Source organism: Typopeltis vanoorti, chromosome 11 (assembly GCF_054136105.1).
Source record: "Typopeltis vanoorti isolate ZY-2024b chromosome 11, IOZ_Tvanoo_1.0, whole genome shotgun sequence".
Taxonomy (NCBI): Eukaryota; Metazoa; Arthropoda; class Arachnida; order Uropygi; family Thelyphonidae; genus Typopeltis; species Typopeltis vanoorti.
Genome location: NC_143559.1, coordinates 83,591,262 through 83,607,646, shown reverse-complemented (window position 1 = coordinate 83,607,646; position 16,385 = coordinate 83,591,262). Strand labels below are relative to the sequence as shown.

The 16,385-nt window shown below is 34.0% G+C and overlaps 1 protein-coding gene across 3 annotated transcripts in view; it reads left to right on the top strand.

Annotated features, from left to right (window-relative positions):
- LOC150101810 (SLIT-ROBO Rho GTPase-activating protein 1-like) overlaps positions 1-16,385 on the top strand; it is a 312,204-nt gene that overhangs the window by 258,551 nt on the left and 37,268 nt on the right. For all 3 annotated transcript variants that reach the window (XM_090400019.1, XM_090400021.1, XM_090400020.1), the window contains exons 10-11: positions 6,226-6,456; positions 9,165-9,225. In XM_090400019.1, coding sequence (XP_090256145.1) covers positions 6,226-6,456; positions 9,165-9,225 — 292 coding nt within the window. The remainder of the gene's footprint in view (positions 1-6,225; positions 6,457-9,164; positions 9,226-16,385) is intronic.

Here is a 16,385-nt window from a genome sequence, read left to right as displayed (position 1 = left end):
AATTGTCTACCTCAAACTTTCATGGAACATCACTCTACTTTGCATGTTAGGTCCATAATATCAGAAATAATAACTGCATTTAAATTTTTTTTTTTTTTTTTTTTTAAAGCAATACTCCTGGTCTGAATGGACTGGGAATAGAAGTCTATGTTATCTGAAACTTTTTTTCTAGTCACTTTTCTAGTCACTGTCTTTAATAACATTTTAATACATGGAGACATCCCACAAAAGTTTGCAGAAAGCTATCCATACTTATTCCCAAAAAAGGGTAAATTTATCAAGTAGTATCATAAGCTGATACTACAGAATTTTTATGATGGTTGTCAACACCAGAATTACAAACTATTTAAAAGAACTGATTCAAATTACACAAATCTATGGATTTCTGGGAAGAATAATCAATTTTCACCTATTTCTTATCAGAGAAGACATAATACACCTAGTAAATCAGCTATTACTGCTGTGTGCACTACTGTCAGTAGATTTAAATAAAGCATTGGACAGTGTGCAACAGGAATACCTTCAGCATATCTTATAGTCAAGTAACATAGGACTACTACTTACCTAGATCAGGTAAGTAGTAGTCCTATTTCCCAAACTTTTCCTACGACGAAACACTTCACAAATCCTGAAATTTTCACGGAACACCTTGGTTATTTTGTAATGTATTAATTAATAATTAATTGTTAATTTAGCTGATTTTTATTAATTAATAATTGATCATCAATAATTAATTAGACATCAATTAAACATAAACATCGTTAAATTAATTTGTGATGATTTTCATTGACATATCCCATTCTGATCACCAAAAATTTATAATCTTATTATAAGTACTTACGAGTGAATGCATATTTTTTTCCTGTGTGCTAGTAGTTTTCCCCTCCTTTTGTACATCCTGGAGATTGCTTTGTAGGCTGGTGGTGGTGGATGACTCATTATCTGTGGCATCACAAACACCTTCAATAAGAGATTTCTTAATACCAAAATTAAACAAAGTCCCTTGTCTCTTATTCATATTAAAATTTAAATCTGCAGGCCTATTACTTTTAAAAAATCATGGCACTACGGTTTCGAAACTTTCACCCTACAATATGAACTTGCGAAGAACGTATTCGGTATTACTAAATTTGAGAACCAGATACAGACTACCTTGATTTTCAATTTTAGTGGAAAAATTTTCTTTACACTTCCTTGCTGATTGGTCACTAGCATTTGCAACATAGATGTTATTTCTTTCAGTTTTAGAACAGAGGATACGCCACCCATTGTTATGCTTGCAGGCAATTTTTATGACCGGTCATAAACAGCGGTATCCCCTTTCCCAAATGTTGAAAGGTTTCGATGTGTGAAAATTAACAATAATTCATGAATACTTCCATGTTTAAAAATACATGGCTTGGTCATTAACATTTGCTACACAGAATGTTATTATGCGTTCTGGGTCTGAGCTTTTCAACATATTCACGAATATTATTCTCCTTAGAATATTTCCACTATAAAATATTTAATCACAAAATGCTTAGAAAACTAAAATGACAAATTCCAGGAGAACTTCTTTGGGAACACTTATTCACCTTCCGTGGAACACAGTTTGGGAAACCCTGACCTAGATCATGATCAAAAGAATGACAACAAATGTTTTAGTCAACAGATTATCTAATCCCATTGAAATAAGCAGAAGAGTCAGACAGGGATGTCCTCTAAGTTTCCAGCCCTTTACATTGGCATTAGAATCCTAAGACTAAACTTAGAATTTTCTGGATAGTTGATCATATGAACTCCCCCCCCCCCCCTTTGAGTTTACACAGGCAGAAGTCTCATAAAATTCAGGTTATTCGTGTAAGCTGGGAATCTCTTAGGCTGTGGAGAGTGTGATGTACATTTTTCACTAGCAGAGCTACAGTTTCAAAAACCATAACTCTTCTCTTAATACTGTACATTGTTAACATTATAGACATTGAACTGAAAACAGTCGTCTATAGAAGAAAGACTCCTAAACTACTTTTAGAATTTTGGAGTTTATTCAGGAAATCAATTAAGATCTCTTATTTCTGCTCACAGCAGAAGTTTTTTTTTCCCTGCCTCTTTTAAAAGGCTGAGTACTACTGCATAACATCACCAAACATTTGCACAGTACTGGAATATCTGTTACACAAATGTATGAGCTGTGCCATATCAGATTCATTGGAGTTTGTTCATCTTTTTTCATCAAGATTTTTCAAACATAAGAACAAACATCAAACCTGCCTTCAGGAATCGCAGCATGGATACCTAATGCATTACGACTTGGCATGAAAGATCATGCATGGTTCCCTTCCATTGAATTATATTATTACATTACAACTTGCTCTGCAATGTATGCAACTATATTGCATAAAATTGAAATGAAATTCCACCTTTGGAAAGTGCAAAAAAAAAAAAAATAATAACATGAATAATGTTAATAGAAGTGTGACAAAGCAAATGTTTTCAAAGATCATGATTTATACTATTTGTCGATTTTCATTTTAAGATTTTGTAATTATATATAATCATTCTTACTAATATCCTATGAAGATGGCTAAAGGTTATGATTCATTTTTAATCTTACCGACAACTTTATAAAATGTTAATGTTCCACTGTTAAATATAAGATGCTTCACAAAAGAACCAGGTTTTTAAATTTTATGGGAGGTTTAATCTCTTGCTATTTATTTCTGCTAATTTTTTTTTAAAGATTTTGACATAGTTTTAACATCCTCTCATGTTGAAAATGGCATCCATATTTTGAACATTATCAAGATTTGATGATATAGTGGATGCGAAATGCTAGCACCATTAATACCTTTGTTGTCAGGTGAAAATCCACCACACTCAGAATCTTTTGTTGCATGATTGTAGCAACTGCTAAAATACCGTATTTTTCAATAGATAACGCACGCATTATCTATACAAAAAAGTCTAAATTCATTAAAAATGAACATGCGCAGTATACATTTGGAACGTATGAGAGGTAAATCAAATGTAATAACAAAAGTAATGTAGAAGTATTACTTAATATTGAACATTACGCTATTACCAAAAAATTCTTCATCAGACTCAATATTGAAAGAATCAATTGCGTTAAAAATTTCATTTGGTATTTCTTTAGCTTCATAATCATTGTCACCAGATGCCACTGCATTCCCTTGTGCTTTAATGAAACCATTTCTAACACAGTTTTCACTTACAGTAGCCCAACTTTCTACAATCCACGTAACTATATCTTTATATGACTTTCTTTTCATCTGCCCTGTTTTGTTATATTCATGGATGCCATTCATCATCCAGCCACTTAGCCTGCAAATTGTCTTTGAATGGTTTATTTACTGCAAGATCAAGGGGTTGGAGTTTTTTTGTTAAACCACCTGGAATGACGGCCAATTTGGAATACTTACTTACAATTGTTTTAACTTCTGCTGTCGTGTGTGCCCTACACGCATCCAACACTAACAAAGATTTTGGGAAATGCCATTTTTCTCTTTCGCCATACATTCTCCAACCAAAATTTCATAACCTCGGAATTTATCCGACCTTTATCATTAGCAGTAACAATAATATCTTTGGAATCACAATCTATCTTTTGGAACAGTCTTTATTTTGAAAATCACCATCGGTGGCAGTTTGGAACCATATGCAGTTATGCAGAGAACCACAGTAAAGTTAGACCTTTCGTGCCCTGTTGTAGATATTTTTTTCTATGGTTGGCCACAAGCACCTTCTAAACCTCATAGCACATTTCTTCGTGTGTAAACATTTCAGGACTGTTTCAGCCTTTCGCCATTCACGAACACTACTTTCTCCAACACTGAACAATCTACCAGCTTCACGATTAACTTTTTCCTTTGCTACTTCTACCACTTCAAGTTTGAACTGCGCTGTGTAGGATTTTCTCCAAGAAGTACTTCTGTCTACCATGTTGACCACTGCTACTAGCAATGCATGTGTTTTTAAAGAATTCCTCCATTCTTTGTCTGTACTTCCTAACTGTACTGCTAGTTGGTGCATGCATGTTATCTATACAGCAAAAGAAGTGATGAAAATGTTGGTGGTGCACGTTATCTATCGAAAAATACGGGTAATATCAGTTCCTCCATATCATTCATGCAGACAATTATATTTCGTTCTGCCTTAGATATTAGCATTGGTTCTATAATATTTACACAATTTACACATTTTTTTAAAAATAAAAGTGCAAAACTAAAACTATAATTAAAAAAACTTTTAAAACTAAAGTAGAATCTTATCCTCTCTTTCATTTTAAAGCTCAAAAAAGTGAAAGAAAAGATAAAGTTCTAATGAAATATTACTGGATATAAATTTTTGATATTAAAAAAAAGTCTGTCTATTGGAAAGTGAGTAATGCAATTTATTGTTGTTCATAAGTAAATAAATAAAATCCTGAACAATTTGTATATGAGACTAAACATAATGACATTCCATGTATATAAAGAAAACATTTCCACATAAAGAAAAAAAAGTTCTAATCATAATATGCATTATTTGAAAATCTGATATAATTTATCAATATTTCATATAATGGCTTTTTTTTTTTTTTTTTCAATATTTCATATGATGGCATTGGAAAATAGTGCAAAAATTTTCTGCAATATTGTCAGTAAAATGAAAGAACATAAATTATTTTATTCCATTTTACCACAGGTAAATAAATTCTTTCCCAATCTCTTGTCACATTTCAAAATAGATAATTTATTTAATATATCAGTTTTATTTTCGCACATGTGAAATTCATTTTTATATCTCTTGCGAAGAAATAAAATAAATAAATAAATTGCAGAGCCTCTATAGCTTAGTTGGTATAGATGAAGTCCTTTGGATGGAGACCTGGATTCAAATCCTGTCTTGAAGAACCTTTATTGGGACTTTGCAATTTGAAGGGGAGTTAGTCAGCCTGTCTCATATTGAGGTTGCACAGTTTTCCTCTTGAAACTTGAGTTTTTTCATCCTGCAAAACAGATAAACTAGCCACAAGAACACAAACACACAATTTACAGCTATAGAAAACAATGAAGAGATAGGATTAACTGCTCTGTCATAAGCAGTATCCAATTTCTGGAAGCCAAGCTACTTGGTCATCATGGCCAAATAACAGTTTTTTTTGTTTTTTTTTTAAACTAATTGTACTCTTTGTTTATAGTGAAAGAATACAATGTGCAGTGCACTTAGCAGTAAAATGATCAGATGGAAACACATGGACAAGAGTAATTCTTCCAAGCTACTGCTTTATTCATTAGACATTTTATCAGAAATAGCAGAGGAATCTAGTAACAAATAATGAACAACAAATTCTTCAAATCAAAGAATTGCAACAAAGCATTCTGAGGATAGTTCACCAGATGCATAACTTGCGGAAGGTCTAGGCTCATTTTCAGAGGATAACAGGACAGCAGGAGTGGGCTTATTTAAAAATGTGTACATTCTGTCCAACTTAGTCTTCACAGGTTTCCTTTTCTTTTCTGCATAAATTTCTCTAGCAACAATTGCAGTATGCATAATTCTTCTATTTTGCCAACCAACATGAATCTCTCCATGTTGGTTGGGATCTGCTTCCTCAAAAACTGAACTCTTTTACTAAAATAGGTAAATGCCTCAGCCAATTTTTTTTTTTTTTGAGACAGCTTCCTCTTCTTGTTTCTTCTGCTTTTCTCTCTCTCTCTTCTTCTTCCACAAATTTCTGTGCTTCTAGCTCTATAAGGTCTTCATTTTTAGCTACTTCCACAGCTTACAACAAATTCTCCCCATCTTTATCAATCTCCAACTCCAAATTTTTAGCTAACAGCTTTGCCTAGAGGCTTTTTTCAAGTAGCATTAGCCTAAGAAAAGTATTCCTTAAATAATATGCCTTGAAGACAGCAATATCATTCTGGTCTATGGGTTGCAGAAGTGAGGTGTTATTTAATGAATGTGTTAACTGGGATAAGTAACGGTGGTTGTAAGTCAAGGACTGACTATATATGTCTCCCCCTTCCCTTGCAACTTCATGTCACTTACAAACACAACATAGCAATATTGAATAGATGTCTCCATTAGCTGTAGAGAAAGAGCTAAGAAATAATGTGTTGGGTTATTCTAGTGTCCTGCATGACAGGATACTCACTAGGAAATGGTGCTGATGACAAATTTATATTTAACTGAGAAGGCATTAATTAAATATGCCAGTTGAAAAAAGTGTTTTATTTCCAGAAATTTCGTGAATATACACTTGGAAGCAACTTAATTACAAGGCTACAGGCAAAAGCTAATTTACTTCAACGAGCTCTGGGTGATGGAGATAACCAAGAAGCAACAAGTTCTCCTTGTCAAGGTGCACAACATCATTCTTTACCTCAGAAGTCAAAAAGGAAGAGAATTGGACGCACTCCACTTGTAGGACAGCCAAAATTATTTGGAGGAAGCTTGGAAGAATATGTAGAAGTAAGTAATTTTGGTAACATGATTAGGAAACTTGAATATCTCATGTGTTAAAAATGTATAATATACCTTTGTTTTATTTTTATTAATTTTAGAATCTTGATGGTTCAATGCTTTGTGCATAGCTAACTTCCTCAGGAGAAATTAAACATTAAAGTCTGCATGTAAGAAATATACACAAAGATAAGAATATCATTGATACCAGAAGTCAAAATTTTACATTTTAAACTAATAGTCCTTAACATTTTTTTTGGGGGGGGGGGGGGGACTGACTTAGCTGTGTTAGGTTGGTTTGTGAAGTCTCTTGATCCAAGGTTTGATCTCATCCACAGCACTAATGGTATAAGTTTCAATCCATTTGTTGGTGAGATTGTCAAAAAATTGTGAAGTAAAAGGCATGAATCAATATAAATGTTGAAATTTTCATTAAAAATGGTATTTGTATGGAAGAAAAAAAAATGTATTTATATATAGAAAAAGATCCCAAAATTAAACATGTTATGATATTTTAATATGAACCATTGTCTTGGCAGTTTATTTTTCACTTGGTCAGACTATAATAAATTTAGTTTAATCCTTTATCCAAGTGTGAACAAAGTTTGTGCCTGAAAGTATCTTCAGGACTGGGGTAAAGTGGTGCAACACCTTGCAAAGGTGGAGTAAGCTACCAACACTCCTATCTCAGTATCTCCCACAATGCAAAACACATCTCCTTGCGGACATGTATAATGTCCGCAATTAAGCATTAAGGGAAGGGCCACTACCCAGACTAGTTCCAACCTTTTTGAGGTCTCTTCAGTGGGAGCCAAGCCCAAGTGGAGATACCAGGCAGAAGCATTAGCAAGGTCATCTCCTCCTATAGGAGCTGCCAAACGATGTGCCACCTTTTTATTAAATTACTCTGGATTTAGAGAAAGATGTTGAAAGTTTATTTTTCACTTGGTCAGACTATAATAAATTTAGTTTAATCCTTTATCCAAGTGTGAGCAAACAAAGTTTGTGCCTGAAAGTATCTTCAGGACTGGGGTAAAGTGGTACAACACCGGGCAACTCCTTGCAAAGGTGGAGTAAGCTACCAACACTCCTATCTCAGGAGATGACCTTGCTAATGCTTCTGCCTGGTATTTCCACTTGGGCCTGGCTCCCACTGAAGAGACCTCAATAAAGGTCGAAACTAGTCTGGGTAGTGGCCCTTCCCTTAATGCATAGCATTATACATGTCCACAAGGAGATGTGTTTTGCATTGTGGGAGATACTGAGATAAGAGTGTTGGTAGCTTACTCCACCTTTGCAAGGAGTTGCCCGGTGTTGTACCACTTTACCCCAGTCCTGAAGATACTTTCAGGCACAAACTTTGTTTGCTCACACTTGGATAAAGGATTAAACTAAATTTATTATAGTCTGACCAAGTGAAAAATAAACTTTCAACATCTTTCTCTAAATCCAGAGTAATTTAATAAAAAGGTGGCACACCGTTTGGCAGCTCCTATAGGAGAAGATGACCTTGCTAATGCTTCTGCCTGGTATCTCCACTTGGGCCTGGCTCCCACTGAAGAGACCTATTAGCCAATAAGGCTAAACAGGTTGACTGAGGCCTCTTTTTACCTCCTACTATCTTATATCATACTCCTCTTTTACTGTCTGCTGATCCTCAGCATGCTTTATTCTCCAAAGGCCAATGATGAGAGACATGAACTCCCATTCTACCTCAATAAAGATCGAAACTAGTCTGGGGAGTGGCCCTTCCCTTAATGCACAACATTATACATGTCTGCAAGGAGATGTGTTTTGTATTGTGGGAGATACTGAGATAAGAGTTGGTAGCTTACTCCACCTTTGCAAGGTGTTGCACCACTTTACCCCAGTCCTGAAGATACTTTCAGGCACAAACTTTGTTTGCTCACACTTGGATAAAAGATTAAACTAAATTTATTATTGTTTTGGCAAGTTTTGAAAGTTTACTGATTGTAGTTTTGTATTTGAAAGGCTTTCACATCTTGAATCATGTGTTCAGTTGGTTTCAAAACAGCATTTGTGATCAGTTTTGACAAAGGTCAACATGCATCCAATACAGCCACACAGTTTTACCCCATGTCTTCTTGGGTCTCTTGGCAGCCCACTTAAAATATCATGGAAACCATCTAGTGTTGGATTGCATCAACCTGTAGATTAAGAAACAGTGATTCAAACTGTAACAGCTACAGTTGATTTGAGCAAATTATCTTGTGGCTAATGTAGCAGTAGTCCTTTCAGTTGTCTGAACAGATTATTGAAACAGTTTCCATAATAATATTCTTAATTATCTTTCTTTTAATTTTGATTTAAGTGAACATTGTAATAAAAATTAAATATGAATTACTTACATTAAAATATTTGCAGAATTACAAATATTTTTATGTAAAAAAATACATAAAAATATAAAAAATATACATAAAAATTTATTTAAACCAGTCATACCATACTCAAGCTGTTTGCAGTACCGTCAGCAAAAATTCTCTAACGAATCTGTATTTGAAACTTATATTAAAATAAGTTATATCTGAAATTAATTATATTCTTTTATACAGTTTTTCATCAATAATGTGTATTTTTCACAGATTTGGGACTATGGGTACATTTCTTGTTTGTGTTGATGTGAAGGATAAATATTTATAAAATATTTTTATAACCTATAAATAGGTTGCTGAATTTTCCTCCCATTTTTTTTCCAGGCTACAAATCAAGAAATACCTCTTATAATACAGAGTTGTATTCGCATCATCAATTTGTATGGTAAGCAGATTTAATTTTTTAACTTTACTGCATCATTATGTCATAGTCAAAAGAATTCGTGTATTGTTTGGTTGGAAAGACCAGATAAATGTCAGTAATACAAGGAATGTTTCCTAAGCCTTTCCAACTGATGCTCAAAATGTCTGTGAATTATTATAAGATAGTTATTCTCATTTGAAGGTTTTCATTCAAGCAAATAAATCAACTGGTTAACACATAGTTGACAGATATACACTTGCTTCACAGTTTTAGCTGCCTTTGCATTATTGCTAATAAACAACTTGATTTGACCTCTCTGGACAATTTGTGTTAAGTTTTTTGTGTCTGTTGAAACATAAATTGTCATATTATTAAATTATAATAATAGATTTGCTTACAGAAAATTTCATTCCTAAAATTTTTACCTAGTGTATCATAGACATCTTTAGTATTAAACTTCCATACTGGTCTAAGATATACACCATAGACCGGACAGAATGCAAAATTTTCATTATAATGCAAAGCCTAGCCCCTAACTTCATGTCTTTCAAATTTGCTAGATGCATGTGTGCATCTAGAAAATTTGAAAGACAGATGCACTTGATTTACTAAAATCAGGAAATATGCAAGTGGTGTTTTGACACATTAGGGAAGCTATGACCAGCACAATGAATAAAAGATGAAGTTGACTTATGGTATGTAGTTTTTACAAGTAATTTTGCTGGTCTTCAATGCAAGTGGCTCAAGATGGATAGTAATCAACAGTTCATTGGGGAAGGCTGTGTTCACATGGTTTACACAAGAACATGCAAAAGAAACTCCTATCTCTGGTAAAAATATCAGGAGTCAAGCTGAAAAACTAAAGAAAGACTTTAGGGAAAAAAAAAAAAAAAGCAGTGGCGGCCGGGGGAATTTTAAATGGGGGTGCTGCCTATACAAAATAGTTTATTAATAAATAAATCTGTAGATTTATTTATTAATAAATTGGTTACTGATTAGGAAAAAATTATTTTGTATAGGCAGCACCCCCCACTTAAAACTGCACGGGCCGCCACTGCAAAAAAGCCATTACAATCAAACGTTATCACAAGAAGGCAGCTCTGTTTCAGAACAAATTTACATTTGCAGTGAAACAGGACTTTGTTATTACCTGCTTCCCAATCAGACATTTGCTTTTAAATCCTATGAACAAAAGGCACAGGGCTTTAAACATATTTACTCTGGACTATGTTTCAGATATATTGCATATCTGGTTGGAGTTTGCTTGACCCTGTATAACAAGTCACTTCCACCAAGCAGACACATTTGACACATTTGTTTAACACATATATATATATATATATATATATATTAATGGCATACCAGTTTCAAGTTCTTTTGGTAGAATTTTTGGTTAAAACCAGTATTCTCTCTAATTTTTGCTGGTTCGCATGCACATGAAAAACATTTTGTGCTCAAGTTTCCAGTCTCAATGTGTATGTGTGTGGTACCTTGTGCACACGATAGTGAAAGTCACAAGCCACAACTCTTAATTTGATATGCCTAAAATTGGTGACATCTTTTGTTAATCTTGTATATTGCATGCTAAATATTTCAACAAGAGCAAACTTAGATAACATCTGGCCTGGTTGACTGAGTGGTTAGCCTATCTGCTCTCCAATTTTATTGTCCAGTGTGAGACCACTGCTCCACTTACAGAAAGTCTGAACAGGTTTGCAAAAGTTTCCATGTTTGGTCTCTAGAGCAGGGTTTCCAGATTATGTAAAAATAAAATTTAAAAAAATTAAAAAAAAAAAAACAGCCATTAGCTACCCATAGTACAAATGCATTATAGGTTTGTAGAAGCCTTTTGTATGTGGCAGCCACATAAAATGCAATGCTACTCCTTCAACTACTTAAATACTGCATATACATGTAGTTTGCAAACAGGTTATGTCACTCTTGTCCAGCCATCACCCTAAATTTAAACAAATTTTCACATCTTTTCTGCTTTAATTTAGACAGTGACATTGTTTAATGCACTAAAACTGCTAATATAATATTTCTTATATTAATGACCTTTTTTTGTTTAGCTATTCTCATTTATAAAATTGAGGGCACTAAATTAATTTGTTGAAAGTTTCTTTACCTTGGTTCTACTATACATTAAAGATACACCAAGAAATTATATACTTGGTTTTAATCCTTTACTCAAAGAAGCAAAACAATTAGTACAACTAGGAAGCAAAACAGCAGGTAGCTAAGACGTGTGAAATATATTCACGTCTGAGCTACTTGTATATAGAGGCCAATGACTTCACCTCTTGCCTTAGTATGAATCCCATAATGCAAAACACACACCCTTTCAGTTGTTGTGATGTAAAATGCTATGCATAATGGGAATTTGCATGGTATCTTTAATGTATAGTAGAACCAAGGTAAAAAAATCTTTCAACATCTTTCTCTCATCCAGCGATTTTTATTAATAAGGTCTAGCACCTTTTGACTACTTGTACATGAGATATGTATGACTCCTGCATTACTTCAACCTTGGTATCTCCAGGGGTCTGGCTCCCACTAATGAGACCTCAATAAAGGTTGAAACTAGTCTTGGTAGTGGCTCTTCCCATTCATAGCATTTTACATATCAGAAAGGGTGTGTGCTTTGCATTATGGAATTCATGCTAAGGCAAGTGATGTGAACATTAGTCTCTATATATGTGAATATATTTCACAACAAAACATTGTTTTGCTTCCTTGGGTAAAGGATTAAAACCAAGCATATAATTTCTTTAATGTACTAAATTCATTCACTTAAGTCCATGTAGCTACAAAAATCCTTCACCTTTTGCATGAGTTTGAGTGACTACTGTCTAGACAAGTGGTTCTCAACCTTTTGAAAGCAGAGGACTCCTATTTTAATTTGAAAAATACAGTGAATACTCTGTGGAAGGGATTGGCATTAATTAATTTTACCTGAAATTATGCATTTATGTAAATGATGCAGTTCACAACATCTACACTTTGTTCAATTATAGAGAATAATGTTGACTGTTATGTACTCTGATAATTAGTTGTTCTTTTATATTTTGTGCCATTGCTTGAATTCTTCAGCTGACTATGTTGTCTGACAATGCATTTGGGTTTTGATTATCAACAGAGCCAGTATAAATAAAACCAAGAGATAAATAATTGTTGCTGTATTTACAGATTGTCTTCTTTGAACGTAACTGGTGTTTTCCTTTGACTCAGCTTTAGTCGAATCTATTCTCCCTCTACAGATTGACAACACATTGTGGCATAAATTATATATTTATTTTAATCCTTTATCCAAGTGTAAGCAAACAAAGTTTGTGCCTGAAGTATCTTCAGGACTGGGGCAACTCGTGGTAAAGGTGGTATAAGTTCTCATCACTTGCCTTAGTATCTCCCATAATGCAAAGCACATTTACTTGCAGACATGTATCATGCTATGCATTAAGGGAAGGGCCACTACACAGACCAGTTTCGACCTTTATTGAGGTCTCATAAGTGGGAGCCAGACCCAGAGGTGGTGATATCAAGGTGATGAAGATACTTCAGGTGCAAACTTTGTTTGCTTACACTTGGATAAAGAATTAAACTAAATATATAATTTATAGTCTAACGAAGTGAAAAAACTTCCAACATCTTTCTCTAATTCAGAGTAATTTAATAATAGGATGTGACACCTTTTGGATATTCATATAGGTAAATATGACTTCTCCATTACTTCCACCTTGGTATCACCACCTCTGGGTCTGGCTCCCACTGATGTGCTTTTGTGCAGAAGTGGTTGCCTTCCCTGAGATGTGAGAGGCTCTGCTTGGGGGTAGGTTTTTGCTGGTCTCTGAGTGAGGCCACTGCTCTCTGAGATTATGGCTCTGCTTGGTGGTGGAGTGAGCTTGTCACTGAGTGGAGCCACTGCTGAGTTGGACGGTTACTCATAGGGGGAGTGGTCTGGGGGACTGCCTAATTTTTAGAAAGGTCTTTCCTTAAACAGCACCTCAATAAAGGTCGAAACCAGATCTGAGTAGTGGCCCTTTTCTTAATGCATAGCATTATACATGTCTGCAAGGAGATGTGCTTTGCATTATGGGAGATATTAAGGCAAGTGATGAGAACTTATACCACCTTTACCACCAGTTGCCCCTGTTCTGAAGATACTTCAGGGTCAAACTTTGTTTGCTTACACTTGGATAAAGGATTAAACTAAATATATAATTTATAGTCTAACCAAGTGAAAAAACTTCCAACATTGTGGCATCAGATAGAAAATGCATTTGAGTGGTAAACATAAACCCTTTTTAAAATTTAATGCTGGTGTGCCCCTCCCCCCCCATAGAAAAAGGAAATATAGGAGATGTTATAATATTGCATTCAAATGCAAATAATTATAAAACTATTTCTATTTTAACATGTGCTTTAATTACAAACATGCAAACACTTTTTAATTATTAATTACATTTTTTTGTTATGCAAACCCAATATACATACAATAGAAACAAAAATTATAAAATTTTCAATAATAAAAACAGTTTAATGAGATGAATGAAACCTAGTGGAGAGTTCTCACTGTGTTATTTGAACTATATGAATTGAAACTTTTAATGCAAATGGTTGAACCACATGGTTGGAATATGATCATGCCACCAATCAGACAAAGCCTTAACAGTGGTCAGTCAATCCTAGCCAAAAGACACATTCTGTTTAAAATTTCCTTTAGATTTTTTAGCTACTGAAAAATTAATTATAGAATAGATTTACACTTATCTGCGACAATATGGTGACCAAAAAAAAAAAAAAAAAGTAATCAAAACTTAAAGAGCCTCTTATCCCCTAAAGATCTTTCAAATCCCCCTGGAGGCATGCATACTATGCTTTGGGAAACACTGGTCTAGACAGACAGACATTTTAAATAAATATGCCTCCGCAACTTGCAGACATCACTGTCAGTTCACCTACATGGTGCAGACTAAAAGTAACTTATTAGAGTGTATTAAGTTGAAATGGATTAGAATAATATTGCAATTGAGACATTGGAGAAATTACGGAATAAAATAAGTGGCAAATATGATTTATCATATAATTTGTTTTTATATGTTCAAAAAATTATTGACTGAAAATTAGATATTCTGAAAGCAAAAATTTTGTGTGTATAGTTACTAGGCATGTGCACTTTCTTTTTAACTGGTGTGCATGTGCACAGCTTAGAAGGACCATTGGTTAAAATTATTTATGAACTGTTTTCATGGTGTAGAAAATATCTCAAAAATAATGTTTTCTTATTTTGAATTATTTATATATAACACTTGCCTTTAAAATATTATGCATTACATAATTGGGTTATTTCTGCACCAAGTGAAGTGTGAAGTACATATGAATGATGATGATGATGAACAGTCTATTTTTCTACCCATTGCAGGGTGAAGGCCTCTCCCATTGAGAGAGGTTTCGGGTCTACTACTCCCATGGTGACCCAATCCATATTGGGAGAGTGTATCTATACTTGGATGAATGAATGTATGAAGGTGGAAGACAATCACAAACATCCATGCCTACTTGGGATTCGAGCCTGCAGCCTCTTTGCTGGAGAGCGGATACGCTAACCACTCGGCCAACCAGGCCAGCACATATGAATATCAAGCAATATTTATGTTTTATGATTATACCATCATACCTTGTCTACAAAGTATCAAAAGAAAAAGGCAATCATTGTAATCAGTAGCTTCTGTTCTCCCATGTATATAGAATTGCTTTTGCATATGTTTACATCTATTAATCAATAATCTATTCCCATCTATCTTAATTTGAATACTAACTACTAACTAACTACCAACTGAATACTAGCTACTAAGGAATTCTTCTGCATACTGCATTTTGAACCATGCTATAAAATATAACCGGCCTGGTTGGCTGAGTGGTTAGTGTATCCACTCTTCAACCAAAAGGCTGCAGGTTCGAATCTTGCCATGGGTATGGATGTTAGTGATTGTCTGTGAAAATACTAGTAGTGTAGTGAGTGGTAGATAGCGTTGGTGTAGATGATGATGGTGGTTGCAGTTCATTGTACTTGATGGATTGAGTGGTGGAGACAGAGTTGTAGAGTAGATGTCCTATCTCAATGAGTCTTTGGACTCCCTGGAGGTCACATAAAAATAATAATAATAATAAATAAATAAATTGCTAAAACAAGGATTTCATGTAACCTATATACTGATCATTAAAAATCCTGTTTCTATCAACAGTCTTATAACTTGGTCCTAATCAGTCTCTTCAACATCATTCTGCTACTCCAGGATGCAGACTAATCTGTAACTCAAAGTTTATGTTTTAGCATTAACATTGCAATGGCTTTACCTACCTTCACCTCCTTGCACCATTCATGTTGTAAGACCTGCCATTAACCATTTAAGCAAGGGTGATTGATATGCATCTAGTCCTACTGTATTTTTAATGCTAGATTTACTCTTATATATTTACTCTCATATTCATTTTATTGATTTGTATTTTCTCTGGTATTGTTCTTATCCTGAGGCTTAGAACAAAATCACTTTCATATGGAACACTAAAAGAGCTCAATTCTGTATTTCCTATTGTGGACGTCCTCACTATTTCCAGCAAATGTAATTCTATGTTAATATTTGTTTGCAGTGAGATATTAGGAATACACTCGTTGAAATTAATAGGATTTAAAGAAAAACATCCCCATGCGTTTTGCTGTCAGTGTCTGAGCATCATCAGGTACAAAAAACCACTAGAAATGAAATGAAATGTAACAATTAAAGTGAAGAGACTCGCAATGTTTTTTTAAACCATAAACACAACAATCCAGACGTGAGAGAGGTCATCACTTGTATAATATGGTTCTTATCTTTGGATTGCTTTTTTTTTTAAAAATAATTATTTCTATGGGTGTTCAGGGCTCATTTTTTAAATATGATTTATAGGGGTTTATATCCTGATCATACCATTAGGCAATATGATTGCAAAACCTTCTAGATGTTTTTTTTTTTTAATCCTATTAAACATAATTTTAACAAGAGCATTTCTAATATCTTACTCCATATTTATGTGTTATTTCCTTCAAAAAATTTTTTGATATTTATTCTTATTTATTTTTAAAGATAGTCCTTTTTCAAAGTTTTTTTTTTTTGTGTATGTGTCTGGTTTTTGCTAACATC